At 33.5% G+C, this 14,288-nt stretch overlaps 1 protein-coding gene, 1 long non-coding RNA gene and 1 other non-coding gene across 3 annotated transcripts; 2 read left to right on the top strand and 1 right to left on the bottom strand.

The window, feature by feature from the left end:
- The first annotated feature begins 2,673 nt into the window (after positions 1-2,673).
- LOC105136779 (zinc finger protein 598-like) lies at positions 2,674-7,614 on the top strand. The gene is made up of 7 exons (XM_011042251.1): positions 2,674-3,142; positions 4,094-4,390; positions 4,688-4,896; positions 4,987-5,035; positions 5,160-5,249; positions 5,417-5,479; positions 5,756-7,614. Exons 1-7 carry the CDS (start codon positions 2,975-2,977, stop codon positions 7,313-7,315), a joined length of 2,436 nt encoding a protein of 811 aa, XP_011040553.1. The 5' UTR covers positions 2,674-2,974; the 3' UTR covers positions 7,316-7,614.
- A 2,344-nt stretch (positions 7,615-9,958) lies between these two features.
- On the bottom strand, positions 9,959-11,277 carry LOC105136783 (uncharacterized). The gene is made up of 3 exons (XR_844417.1): positions 11,042-11,277; positions 10,714-10,847; positions 9,959-10,611 (listed from the first exon to the last, which is right to left on the bottom strand). It is a non-coding gene; the product is annotated as an uncharacterized LOC105136783 (long non-coding RNA).
- Positions 10,077-10,149, top strand: TRNAA-UGC (transfer RNA alanine (anticodon UGC)). The gene has a single exon. It is a non-coding gene; the product is annotated as a tRNA-Ala (tRNA).
- Positions 11,278-14,288: the final 3,011 nt, after the last annotated feature.

Consider the following 14,288-nt stretch of genomic DNA (forward strand, 5'->3'; position numbering starts at 1 on the left):
ACATTAAATTATTTTTTGTTCAACCTCAATTTCAACTACAGTTTTAACCAAATATATATAAATACTAAATCAACTTTAATCAACAACATTTTATATAAAATAATTTTTTTAAAATCACAATCATTTTAATAATTACTACAATAAATAACTACTATAATATCAAACACGCTCCAATCTTATTTATCTGTAATCGAGTGAAAAGCAAAACAACAATAATGGGAAAGTCTTTCGGGGATGAGTTCACTTTCGGTTCGTTCGTTTCCATCTTATTATTATTTTGATCCCATCCTTTCAATGTTCTTGTTTTCTTTTTAGCTAATATCTATGCTCTTAATTATTTACAGAAAAAAGACTGGAAGAATCACAAGACATTATTGCTGAGTACCTCCTTCGGATTCCCGTAAGTCCCATTGTTTTTACCTTTAATTCCTTCCGTAACTTTTGCTGCGGTCTTCTTCTTCTTCTTCTTGTTTTTCTTTTCTGTGCGCAATTATATATAATAATGTTTTCTTACTATATCTAAAATTTTCAGCTTTTATTTTCGTTTCAGCTCTGGCTTATCTTTATTATATGCTGGTTTCTTGCTGTTTGGTGATTCACACTATTATTTATTTTGTGGGAACTTGTCCAACTTGAATTTTTATTGACATTTTGGAAGTTGATTGCGGGATGTGTTATTGACCTAGTTGAGAACTTGAGATAATGCCTTTTTTTTTTTTTTATTCTTTTGTTTCAAGTATTGAATTGATAAACCAGGATGGTTTTTATTTGGCACTTGATTCTCCCAAAAAAAAAAAACAACATTGAGTTGATAACCGGGATTCTCTTAGTCATCATTGATATTATAGTATAATTTCTAGTTCCAGTATGTAAATAACCTATCGGAATGATTGGCATTGATGGACAGATTGGGGAGTAGATCAGCGCTCTTAACTTCAACCTGCAGAGCGGGGTTCCATGCTCGATCTTGTGCATATCAGCCTTTGAGCAGGGTTCCATGCATTGATTTAGGCTTCCACACATTCGAAGTTCTAGACACAGGCCAATTATGAAAGGTGCTCTTTAAAGTTGCTTTCAGAATTAGCGCACAAAGTTACATGGCAAGGGCCTCCTTTGTGCACACCACATAGGAGACTTGGGGCATCACACTAGTTAGTCTTCTGAACAAGGTGAATATAGATGATTCGATGGGCCTGGTAGCTTTACAGGGGGTCGCTGCATTTAGAACCCACTGTAACCCGCAGATACCTGGAGTTGAAACATTTTTATAAGTAACAAAATGGTCAATCGTACTAAAACTAAGTGGCTCGTTTTTTGTTGTTATATTTCTGTCCTCTGATGTCCAATATGGCATCCATGGGAAGCGTTGATGGCCTGATGAGATAGGTTTTCAGTTTTCTGCCTTGCCTCTGAGAATATCTTTCTCCGTGTTGCTTCTCCAGAAGGGGTGATGTGTTTTTGGAGGGGGGCCAAATGGGCAAGAGGAGATGAATGGGTTAAATTGAAGAAACCTCTTTATTGTAATGGGCACTGCGCAGAAGGGTTTTATCAGTCCTGTGATTAAGTATCATTGCGGTGATTCAAGGGAGAAATCTAATCTGAAAGAATCTGTTGTGACTGATCGCTGCATGTTTATAGACGAATAGTCTCTTGTATGAAATCACCATGGAGTCAATCCTATCTGGGCAAGCGTAGCCTTTGCAGAATCTCACTGAATATGTGTTTTCCATGTTATTGAGTTTTTGTGGGTGCTGATAAATGGTGCTTACACGTAGTACTTTTTAACTCGCAAGAATTTATTTATTTTTCTTCATTTTAATTTTTAATATTGAATTAATTAAAAATAAAATTTTTATATTATTTATTTATTTTTTATAAACTTATCTCAATTGAATTAATTTTTTATTTTTTAAATTATTTTTTCTATTTATCCTTTAACATTTAGTTGAAAATTATAATTTTTTTTATTTTTTATCAGAATATCTTAATTTTATGATTTAAATTACAAATTTAATATGTTAGTTCAAATAGTTATTTTTAATTTAATTTTATTATTTAATTAAAAAAATTGATTAGAAATTGATATTTATAATTTATTTTGATTTATTTTTTATTATCATGATTTTATTATTCAAATTATATATTTGATAGATTTATCTAAGTTAATCTAATATGTTATTATTATTGTATTAATATTTTTTATATTATTGGATTAATGTTTTAGAATTATCACTATGTATTATATTTAAAAATTATTTTATTAAAAAACATGTTATCAATTGGATAATTTATATATGTTAAAAAAAAAATTAATGCAACTTCCGGCGCATGACCTAGTTAGCTACTAAATGTATTGCTTCCAGAAAGCATGCAAAATAATGGACCTCCAAAGGCACGAATCCTTATAAAAATTCTTAAGCTTACCCGATTATAAATGTTTCTAAAAAAAAACAAATTGCCAAGAAATTATTGTTTACGTGGCATGTACTTCACAAATTTAGCAGCAACACCATTTTCTTTACTTTTGTTTTCTTTTTTAAAGGGGAAAGGAAAGTAGAAATTATTGTTTACCGCGTGCCGAACAAGTTGTGGCTGCTGGGCCCCGTGGACTGAGACCCAATCCAATCCAATCCAATACTTGGGAAGTAAGTTTTGCCTTCCCTTCAATGGTTGGCAGGGCATCCTTTTTTAATACACCAAGAAGGAAAAACATAAAGTTACAAGATTGCCCTCGTTGGATCAGGACTCCTGCGGTGCCCTGAATTGCACAGGATTCTCCAAAAAATCCTCAAACCAAAACACTTCTTCTAGGGACATACAAAACTTTGGTACCTAATTTTATTTTATTTTTCTCAACTCACCACCCTCAACCCTAGATCTCTCCTCGTAACCTCCAATCTCTGTTTCTCTCCCGGCGATCGATTTTTATTTGTCTTTTTTCTGGTGTTTTTTGTGAGTTTTGAAAGAGAGGGAGATGGACGATAGCTGTGCAGTGTGCGCGGAGGTTCTAGAATGGGTTGCCTACGGCGCGTGTGGCCATCGTGAAGTTTGCTCCACGTGCGTGGCTCGGCTCCGTTTCATCTGCGACGATCGCCGCTGCTGTATCTGCAAGACCGAGTCATCTGTCGTTTTTATCACCAAGGTTAACCCTGTCTTTTCAAATTCCTTTTCTTATGTTTGGTTTTGATTGCTAATTCGTTTTGAGTTTGATGATGGGTGTGGTTAATTGCTAATCACTGAAGTTATGCTGTTTTCTTCAGCTTTAAATAATCAAGTGCGCAATCTGTTGCCTCAAAATGGACTAATTTGCAACTGTTAGTTTAAGTAGAGGCCTGATTGATAGCTGGTTTTGAATCTTTACCAAGCTATGTGAAGCTTCTTTGTTTTCTTAGACCCTATTAGGAAGTAGTAATAGTTAAGCAGCTATTTTTTGAACATTCAAGGGTCTTTTCCATCACTAAAGAAGAATTTATGACAAAATCCACTAGTTTCAGGACTGTTTCAAGCATTTTTGCTATGTGGCAGCGAATGCTATCTGTTAAGAATAATGACAAAAGAAAATGTAGAGTGGTATATAAGAAGCTAGACATCCATGCTCCTTGAAAGTAAAAGGTTATTGCCAGGGGACTGGACCTCATAGGTAGTTTTCCCCGTATATTTTGTAGAAAACAAGCATTTTGTACATACATCATTTAGTTTTTTTTTAAAAGGGATTATTGCTGAAGCAATGTAGAGTCAGCGGATTCATAGTCAAATTCAATATCAAATATCATTTCGCTAGGCACAAATCATCCCTGCGCTCCAATTTATAAAACAAAGGACTCATCATTCAGAATGTGATAGATGGTGTTTGCTTTCAGAAAATAATATATGGTCAAGAACGCTTTTGTTGTATTTTGGGCTTAATGTGAATGGTATTCATTTTTAGTTTCTTTTTGCACTTTTATTTCTTGTTGTAGTTTCAAATCTAATTCATTTAAGGTGTGGTATTGAGAAGTAATGTCTACTTGGTTTTTCAATTCACCTCACTGCTTTTGTTCATATTTTTATTGATAAATGACACAAAGTGCTCTATATTTTGCTGTTCTTGCAGGCTTTAGGAGATTATACAAGGTTGATTAATGACTTTTCAGTCTTGCCATCCGAACCAAAGGAGGGTCGAATAGGATCTTACTGGTACCATGAGGACACACAGGCATTTTTTGATGATGTTGACCATTACAAAATGATAAAGGCCATGTGCAAACTGTCATGTAGTTTATGTGACAAGGAGGAATCAAATGATGGATCCAAGCGTCGGGGGAAGTTTAGAAATATTAATCAGCTGAAGGGTCATTTATTTCATCAACATAAATTGCATATGTGTAGTCTATGTTTGGAAGGAAGAAAGGTAAAATCTTAGTGACTGTTATCATGTATGACATGTGTTTTCATATTTGAATTGATTGGACATTGAAAGTTATTCTTAGGTATAATCAAGTTGAGAATGCTTAGAATTTGTGCACATTTTTTTTTAAAATGCTATTATTGGCATTTTTTCTTGTTATTTGGGCATCTTATCTAATGTAATTTTCAAATTGATTTACATGGGGCTCTAACTACTTTATCCTGGACAGTTTACTAATGTTATCTTAAACCAATCTACCTTCTTTTTTTTTTGGCTTGTAACAACCTTTGGATTTAACAGGTTTTTCTTTGTGAGCAAAAACTATACACTAGAGCACAGTTGAATCAGCATATAAGCACAGGTGATTCCGAGGTTGATGGGAGTGAGAGTGAAAGAGGTGGCTTTATGGGACATCCCATGTGTGAATTCTGTAAAAAACCATTCTATGGAGATAATGAGTTGTACACACATATGTCAACCGAACACTTTACCTGTCATCTATGCCAGAGGTAATAGATGCTATAGTTTGTACACGTGATATCATAAGGTGTATGTATTTTTAGATAATCTCAAATAACTTTTTATAATGTTCAATGCAGGCAGCATCCAGGACAATATGAATATTACAAGAATTATGATGATCTAGAGGTAAGTTGGTCTTTACATTTTTTTTTTAAATGTATTTCAATGTTTTAGATTAACATGCTGACATGTTTTTTTAAGTGTTCTTTAACTAAGAATATTTATCTAAACAAGTGAATTTCTGTCACAGATTCACTTCCGTCGAGACCATTTTCTATGTGATGATGAGGGCTGTCTTGCCAAGAAGTTTATTGTCTTTCAAACTGAAGCAGAGTTGAAGGTGATTGAGAAAGCTCCATTGATTAGGTTTCTTTATGTATGCTGTTCAATCTAAAATTTCTTTGTTCGTGTGATCACAGGGCAGGGTTGGGGTTGGGGGTCTTTGTTGATTTAGGTCTCTCTTACTGGATCAATTCAAGTCAATTTAATATTGTTTCTATGTTTCAGAGACATAATACAATTGAACATGCTGGACATATGTCTCGTTCTCAGCGAAATGCTGCTCTCCAGGTACATGTTGTTTTTACTTTTAGAACCCATCATTAAAGGATGTGGTTCTTTCTAGATGATATCCGACTGCCTCATTTCTTCCTTTATGGTTCACTCATTTATGGGCACCTTTTGTAGTTATTTTGGATGTCTCTGTTTGTCTTGTTATTCATTTGATGATATCTGACCAGCATTTGTTCTTTTTTGGATTCCACTCATTTAGGAGCACCTTTTGTAGTTATTTGGATGTTTCAGCTTGTTTCTCTTGTTATTCATTTGCTGATTTCCATGAATCAGATTCCAACTAGCTTTCGATATCGTCGAAGCAATGAACAAGATAATCGTCGTGGAAGGGGACGGACATTCTGTCGTGATCAATCTGATAACCAACTCCCCATAGCCATTCAAGCTAGCCTGCAGACAGCAAATTCTGAAAGCACATCTCGTGATCGATCAGCTAGTGCGCAAGTGATTTCTGATCATGTAGATTCAAATGATATTGATCCAATAGTTCAGCCTTTTGAATCATTAACTACTACAGATCCTGAGACGGCATCGAGATATCTTCAAGCCTTGGGACACTCTTCTAGGAATGCAACTTTGCAAGAATCTTCCTTTCCTCCTCTCTTTACGATTCCTACCACTGGTCAAGAAAACTCCAAAGATGAATCAGAAGGTTTGCCTAATAATACAATGGCAGCGCATCTCCGGCGCCAGGCCAACAGAAATGCAACTTTAATCAATTCACCTCAGCAATGGCCTACAGCAAGCCATGGGCATGCATCAAGTAGTCCAGCACTATATAGGCCAGCATTAAATACATTGCCTTTGAGTTCAAGAAGTTCTGCTGGTGGACCTGGTCTCTCTAGTTATGCAAGTTCAATTCAGGCTCAGTCTCAGGCCCGACCCTTAGTGGTTCGTGGGCATCTCCCAGCTGGTTTGTTGGGGAGCTCAGGCAGCACAGGTAGGATGAGCCACTCTTCATCAGCCCCCAATCTTGCTGAGACTGGATCATTGAAACCCTCTATTTCAGATTTTCCTCCAGTTTCTGCAGTGCAGATGCACAAGATGCCCTCCAGTAACCAGGGTGTGCTGAATGTGGAAGATGTTCAAACTGCAAACAAGTCATTGGTGGAAAGGATACGTGCTGCTCTTGAAAATGACGAGGATAGATATGCTCTTTTTAAAGATATATCTGGACAGTATCGTCAGGGTTCAATTGGCACAGGAGAGTACCTGGATTATGTGCAGCAATTTGGCCTGTCACATTTAATTCTTGAGTTGGCTAGACTGTGTCCTGATGCTCAGAAGCAGAAAGAGCTTGTTGAAACCTACAATGCTAGTTTGAGAAGCAATGGGAAGAAAGATAATGGTTGGGGCCGTGGTAGTACCCATTTAAAAGGCTCTAATGGATCTACTAAGAAAGGCAAGGGAATAGCCGTTGAAGATAGCAGTTCAAAGGATAGGTTGGCGGATAGCTTTATTAACTCTGTTCGGGCTCTGCAGTCAAATTACAAGCCTGTGGAAGAAGAGCTGCAGCTATCGAAGGATGGGTATCGGACTGCCAGAGGCAAGTCAAATGTCATTCATAATGAGTTGCAAATGGAACCAAGAATCCAAAATGATTCTTTATCTAGTAAAAATATAAAAGATGGGGGTAATGAGAAGCAACGGAAGAAAACCTCCAAGTTTCATAGAGTGAGGCTAGGTGATGGTTCAATGGGAGCCCTTTTGGATCTCCAAAACTCTGATCCTGATCCTCACGACACGGGGGAAAACAGGATAGATGATAATGGTAATTCAGGACCTGTGCGTGGAGCCTGGCGAAAAGGTGGGGGACAAAAGCTATTTTCATGAACAGTATTTCAGTATAGTAAATAAGAGGGACGGGTATTAAACAAACGCACAATAGAGATGGAATGGATTCTGGCAAGCTCCTTTGGTTGCTGTGGTTTTGCAACGTGATGCCATTTTTGAATTCACTTCACCGATAAGGTGATCAGCTTTTGTTACCGATAATGTAATTGAGATGGGTTTGTCCATCGCACACAGTTGATATCAGAAATTGTTCATAGACATCACGAATGAAGAAAGCAGAAATAATTTTAATTGTTCGGATGAAGTAATAAGTAAAGTGGTGTCTGTGAAATTGTGTTTATGATTGAGTGGTAAAATTTACTTTCAATGACTTTTGGAGGAAGGAGATGTGTAAACTTCCTACAGCAGCGATAGTAGTAAAAAAATTGAGTTTGAGAATATTTTTTAGCCATAATCAGTTTCAGTTGAAGAGGAAATTTTGAAAATGATTTTATTTGCTGAAGTTTTTGTTTATTTATTGGAAAATAGTTTTTTTTAAGTAAATTTTAAAAAAATAAATTATTTTTAATGTTTGGTGATATAATAAAAAATAAATTGAAAATATTTTATAATGTTTGATTATGTTATGGAAAATAATTTATTAATAATTTATTTTTTTAATTTATTAAAATAATAAAGAATAAATATTATAAATTAAAAAGTTGAATAAGAATGAAATTGGTAAAAATATATTTTCACAAATTATTTTAAATAAAATAAATAATAATTAAAATAATAAAGATTAAATCTAACAAATAAAAAAAAATGAAAAATAAAGAAATTAAAATGATAATAATTATCATTTTATCAATTATATCAAATAAAATAAGTAACAATAAAAAAAATAAGTACTAAATTTGATAAATAAAAAATTTCAATTAAAAATTGATAAGAAAAAAAAAACAATTATAAAAATAAGGTTTAAAGTTAATATAAAAATTAAATTATAAGAGATGAAATTAAAAAAAATATAGCAATTAAAAGTTTGAAAACCAAATTTGATATAATCAACAAATAATGTGATATTTTTAAATTTTTAACAACTTCCGGAAAGTGTTTTCCATCCAAAATAAAAAGGAAATACTTTTCTAAAAATTAAGTTAAATTTTTTTTTGACAGGAAAATATTTTTATTCTTTTCTAAAAATTAAGTTAATTTTTTTTTTGACAGGAAAATATTTTTAGTTGATTAACTTTTCTAATGATAAATAAATACAGAAAAATTTTAAAAAATTATTTTTAAAAAATTATTTTTTATCAAATAAATAAGAAACAAGGTTTAAAAATAAATTTTCTTTTAAAGAATCCAATGAAATGGATGATACAAAGAAGAGGTTTAAAATTGAGTTAAGACAAACTCCATTAAATCAACAGCTCAAAGTTTATCAATGAAGATTGGCTACCACCAACAGATCTCCGCATCCTATCATGCACAATAGTAGGCATAATCTCATGAACACTGTAATTTATGGATGTACTATCATGGACCTTTGTTAACACTGTTAAGTTGTCATGTTCATATGAGCCAGTTAATATTGCATTTTTGGTAGCTGGGTGCAAGCAATGCTCCTATTGAGACCTTTTATCATTAGCAGACATATCAAAATACTAATTTCATTTGTGGAAGTAGAGGAGATTTAGCATCAACCATTAGTCTTGGCTCCCCCAAAAACCTGTGATTGAAGAACTCCTTGAATGTTAATCAGTCAACAGGGTTTCAGCATTATACATATCCTCATAGTTTGGATGCAACTCTTCCAATGCTGCACCTTGTGGAAACCTCATTTCTGTAGATATCAAAATATTATGGAAAAGTTGATATTGACTATTGCCATCAAATGGAGTTCTTTTTTGGCGCAAGAAGAATAGCCTTGAACTTCATATGACCCTTGAGAGAAAAGTTTTTAACAATTAAATAACCCTCCCAAACATTGGTCAAGCTCTTGTACAAAGTGCTCCTCTCCTCCTTGGTGATTTTCTGAAGCTTGCACAACCAGATAAGCTTATGTTTGTTAAAGAATTACCACACATGAAAACCCTCCTTAATCTTCATTTTCTTGGATTCAGTTTCCTTTTCCTCGTCAACTTTCTCAATATCACCCTCCTCTTCTTTCTTTGGTCCATCATCCATATAATTCTCAGCTTCTTGCACTTTACACCAGAACTCTCATTCTTTTCATCAAACTCTCCATTTTCTAAAGATCTGGAAAAGGGAATGGAATATGGATGGGGGCGGGGGCGGGCTTGGTTAATTCTTGGGGAAGCGGATGGTTTGGAGATAAAAACGATGAGATGACATGGGCAGGTTGGTGAATTGATCGTTGGACGTTGATGGAAGTGGGTATGGAATGTTAGTCATCTGGAGTTAGGTGGAGGGAGTGATGGTTGGTTAAGTTTGAGGGTGGAGAAAATGTCGTAATGAGGTAGTGGTGGTGGTGGTCATGATGGTAATGATGTCTCTGGATTGGATTCATTATAAATGAGAGCAGAGTGGGAAACAGAAAAGGGAGAAGTGGTTGGTATAAGCGGCGGCGAACCCCTCCCCGGTGTATTGTGGTATAAGCGGCGGCGAACCCCTCCCCGGCGTATTGAATTATTAACTGTGCATACTGTTTTTAATATATGGAAAGCCGCGAGTTTGAAGTAGGATAACATGCACACGTAAGAAAGGAAGTGGTGAATGGGGTTGGGTTTCCTTCCTCCGTTTACGACAGTGCTTTTTTATTATTACTAGTAATGTAATATTGGAAACAACGACAACCGGGGATGTAGCTCAAATGGTAGAGCGCTCGCTTTGCATGCGAGAGGCACGGGGTTCGATCCCCCGCATCTCCACGTGCCACGTTTTCAATTATGTTAATTCAATGCTTTATCTCTCTTATTTTTTTATTCCTTTTCTTTTCCGACATACTTAAAGCAACCCTGATAATTAAGGAATTAAAATCCTGCACTGGTTTTATCCAAGTCACAGCATTCTCAAGCTTTGGGGATGTTCGTCACTCTTCATAATGTGATCCGCTCTGGATTTGGTTGCTGGTCCATCAAATGATGTGGATCCTCACAGGTTCCTACCGAAATACTTATACAGAAGAGTGGGAAGAGAGAACCATTTACGGGAAGAGAATCAGGAGCATCAAAATGTTCAAAGAGATTGCTTGGATTGTGAATGCAATCTGCAATCAATAAAATCAGAAAGATCTGAACCATGATCAGCATCTACTGCCCAGCTAGTGAACCACCATGTCATTGCATGAAATTGTTCCTTGGTGATCCCGGACTCGGACATGAACTTTCTGTCTGCAAGGCGACGAAAGTTAAATTTAAAGCTCATGAATAGAAAAATGCACATGTATGCTTAAACTGCATGTAAGAGTATGCAGGGTAAGGTATGTTAATTACTTGTGTAATGTTTCCACTGACAAAGATGATGACAGCATGTTGCTATTGCAAGGCCTTTAAGGTTACAATTGCTCCTGCAATCTTGCATGCTATCTTGACTCCATTGCTAGACAGGCAACATCTCGGTGTCAAATCTGCAGCACAAATATTAAAACAACATGACAGAGGAAGATGTTTAATGGAACAAATCTCTACCAAAAATGAGGAAAAAATGATAAATTATCTCTACCAAAAATGAGGAAAAAATGATATAAAATTAAAAAAAAAGTAATACTTTTCAGTCCTATTTAATGTTTGGGGAAAGGAAATATTAAAACATATCGCTCACCAGTTGCAGGCCCACAGAGATGTTTACCAATGGCCAAATAAGGGACGCCCCTTGAACGCTCAACAGCATTCAAGTTTAAGTCCTCAACTGGTAAGGTAGAATTTGTTGAAGTCAGAACTCAAAGGGCAGCAGAGCTTTTTCCTAGCAGAGATCAGAAGGAAGGTAGTGCTAATACCAAATTCCCACTCATACCATCTGAGGAGCGAATGTGCCATGAAACTGAAGAGTATAAGGCGAACAAGTAAAGAAATCTTGTATGAACATAAACATTATGCTGTTGCTACTCATTACAGTTGATATCACCCAAAATTAAGAGGAAATGCATTTAAAATTTATCAAGCTGACTCCAGTATATATGAAAAGTATATTTGATATCATGGTAGCTTTTATAGTTATAATTTTAAAAAAATTATTTTATAAAAATTACTTTTAATTCAGGTTAAAAAATTATTTTATAAAAAGTATTTTAATTGAAGTTAATATGATATTTATATATGTTTGGTTAAAAATGCTTTTCAAATTGAGGTTATAAAATAACTAATATCTATATTGATAATTTTTAATTTAAATATTGCTATTACATCATGAAATAAACGATATTGTATATAAAATATTGCTATTACATCATGAAATAAACGATATTATATATAAAATATTTTATTGTTCGATTAAACTATCTATAATTACATCATATATGAAATCCAACTGACAATGACTACAGTTTCTATGGTTTCTTAAGCTTGCAATAATATCAGGTAAAATATCATCAGAAATAAAATTAAAATTGTAATTAAATTATGCAAATATTACATCATCATGCGATTTCTTTTTAATTTATGTAGTGCCATTGAATAATGTTAAATATTAGTTTTTTGAATAACACACAATAAAAAATAAAAATAAAAATAAAAATTAAATTTTTTTTACTGAGTCGGACCCAGTCCAATACATTTAGGTTTGGGTCGGACCTGATCCAACCATGAATAGTGGAGCCATTATCTAATGTTTACGTGAACAGTAAAGAGTGAATTGCAAAAATGAACAAACTAATACATTTAAGTTTGGACCGAATTTGATTCAACTATAAATAGTGAAATCATTCTCTAATGTTCACGCGAACAGTAAATTATAAAAGTGAATAGTGGAGTGTGAAATTCTATTATTTACTTTTGCAATTCACTCTCCACAGTCAACACCACCATCAACATCATAGGAGAAGAGGAAAAGCAGCTCTCAGTTGCTTTCGACAAACTTTTAGTTTTAATATAATTTTTCATAGGTCCCACAAACAATAAATTAAGATCGCAGAAGAAAGTACGGTTAGCTATAAATAGTTGAATTTAGATATGGATAAAAATTATAGTTAAAGTTTATATACAGTAACAAAATAATAAAAATTATGGTTAAAGTTTATATATAGTAACAAAACATGTATAAAATATTTGGTTATTGTGTTTATGAAAATGGTTGCAGTTGTTTTTCTAAATGTCTTTTATTTTGAAATATATTAAAATAATATTTTTTTTATTTTTAAAAAATAATTTTTGACATCAGTGCATTAAAATGATATAAAAATATTAAAAAATATTAATTTGAAGTAGAAAAAATAAAAAAAAATTAAATTTTTTCATAAATACTTATAAAACTTAGTTAAAAGATATGTAAAATCAAAATTAGATTTCAAACTTAATTTTTAAATAAGTCCCGCAACATAAAATACAATTTAATAGATTACCAAATATTTTATCATGTTTGTTTCACCGCAAATAAGAAATCTAGCAGGAAATGAACGCACCCTTCATATAATATGTAGAACAAAATTAAGAATGCCCGAAACTACTGTAAGGCCTTGTTTAACAGCAACTTGGAGTGCAGAAAGGGAGCAATAAAAGGCAACAATAGCATGTTAGCTCAAGCCCCTTAAAACCACCAATTATATGTATTGTTTTAAAATCTTTTCATGTAGGGTATTAAAATCTAAAATATATATAATTATGGGTAAAAGAGTTCTTTCTTGAGTTGAACAGGACAAGGTAAAATGCATGTGTTTTTGGTAACATGAAGTAAGATTGCATGAAATTAAATAAAACATTTGTATGTAGGTGATGGTTATAAAAATTTAGAAATGTCTTTACCCTCCACTTCTTACTTTATCTATAATTATTTGGTAATCACATTAGATTTAATTATATTTTATTTTATTCAAGAAAATTGAAATAGCATATAAAAACATGATTAATATCAATGATCAGATAACGTATGGAACTATAGATATTTTTAAAGTAAAATATTTCCATAGAAATATTGGATATTGTGATTCTTTTATTGTGATTCACACACGCACAAATTCCATAGAAATATTGGATATTGTGATTCACACACGCACAAATATAAAAGTGAAGCTTTCAAGCAAAGGAACAAGAAGCAAATTAAATATGAGTTTCGAATATTTAAGAGGAATTTGCAAATATACAATTTAAAAATTATTTTCTGAGGAATTTGAATTTAAACTTGGAGACAAAGGGATGAAGAAACCCAAATAAAAAAAAAATCCCATTAAAGTCCTATTACAACCTTTTTAGAAAAAGAAAAAGAAACTAGGGTTTCTTCTTACCAGTGTAGCTGTTGTAATTATTTGTGAAAGCAGCTTCACGATACCAGAAAGGATGGAGAGAACAAGAAACTCGTGATGGTTCTCTTTGCCGTGTGGAAGAAAAGATGATGTCGCCATCTTACATAGAGAGCCTCCTCATATATGAAAATCAGACATTTATGCTAATTATTTTGTTTTTTGCTCTTCTTTTTTTAAAAAATTGTCTTTTTTTTGGCCTGGCTGTATACAGTAATCAACTCCACATCAGTGTTGTTGTCGTTAATGGTCATATCATGTGCAAAACATAACGCCAGCCAGCTAAAACATCTCTGGCAAATGACGAATCAAGTCGTTTTACATTAAAAAAGAAGAAGAAAAGGAGACAAAGATCTCTAATTGATCACCACTTTTCTCTTAATTTCAATGCATATAAGACCCCTTTAGTCTACTTTTGCAACACTCTTCTCTCTAATTGTTAATAACCATCCCACGTATGATTGTCTCTCAACTGCAAGGCCTGATCATGTCTTAAAATGCGACCTAATTGTGGGAATTTAATCAAATCCAGGGTAAGAAAAACATCATAACAAAGCATGGAGGAATATGTATTGATCTGCTAATTTGGGAATTACCTTTGCCACTTGTATTCGTGGA

The sequence above is a fragment of the Populus euphratica genome, unplaced genomic scaffold (genome assembly GCF_000495115.2).
Source record: "Populus euphratica unplaced genomic scaffold, PopEup_1.0 scaffold2.1, whole genome shotgun sequence".
In the NCBI taxonomy this organism is placed as follows: domain Eukaryota; kingdom Viridiplantae; phylum Streptophyta; class Magnoliopsida; order Malpighiales; family Salicaceae; genus Populus; species Populus euphratica.

What these genes read in the sequence shown, in the direction of transcription:
- LOC105136779 (XM_011042251.1), top strand. Translation starts at nt 2,975, where the DNA reads ATGGACGATAGCTGTGCAGTGTGCGCGGAGGTTCTAGAATGGGTTGCC. An exon ending in TATGTTTGGAAGGAAGAAAG is followed by an intron (nt 4,391 to 4,687) that starts GTAAAATCTTAG and finishes TGGATTTAACAG; the next exon opens with GTTTTTCTTTGTGAGCAAAA. An exon ending in AGAATTATGATGATCTAGAG is followed by an intron (nt 5,036 to 5,159) that starts GTAAGTTGGTCT and finishes TTTCTGTCACAG; the next exon opens with ATTCACTTCCGTCGAGACCA.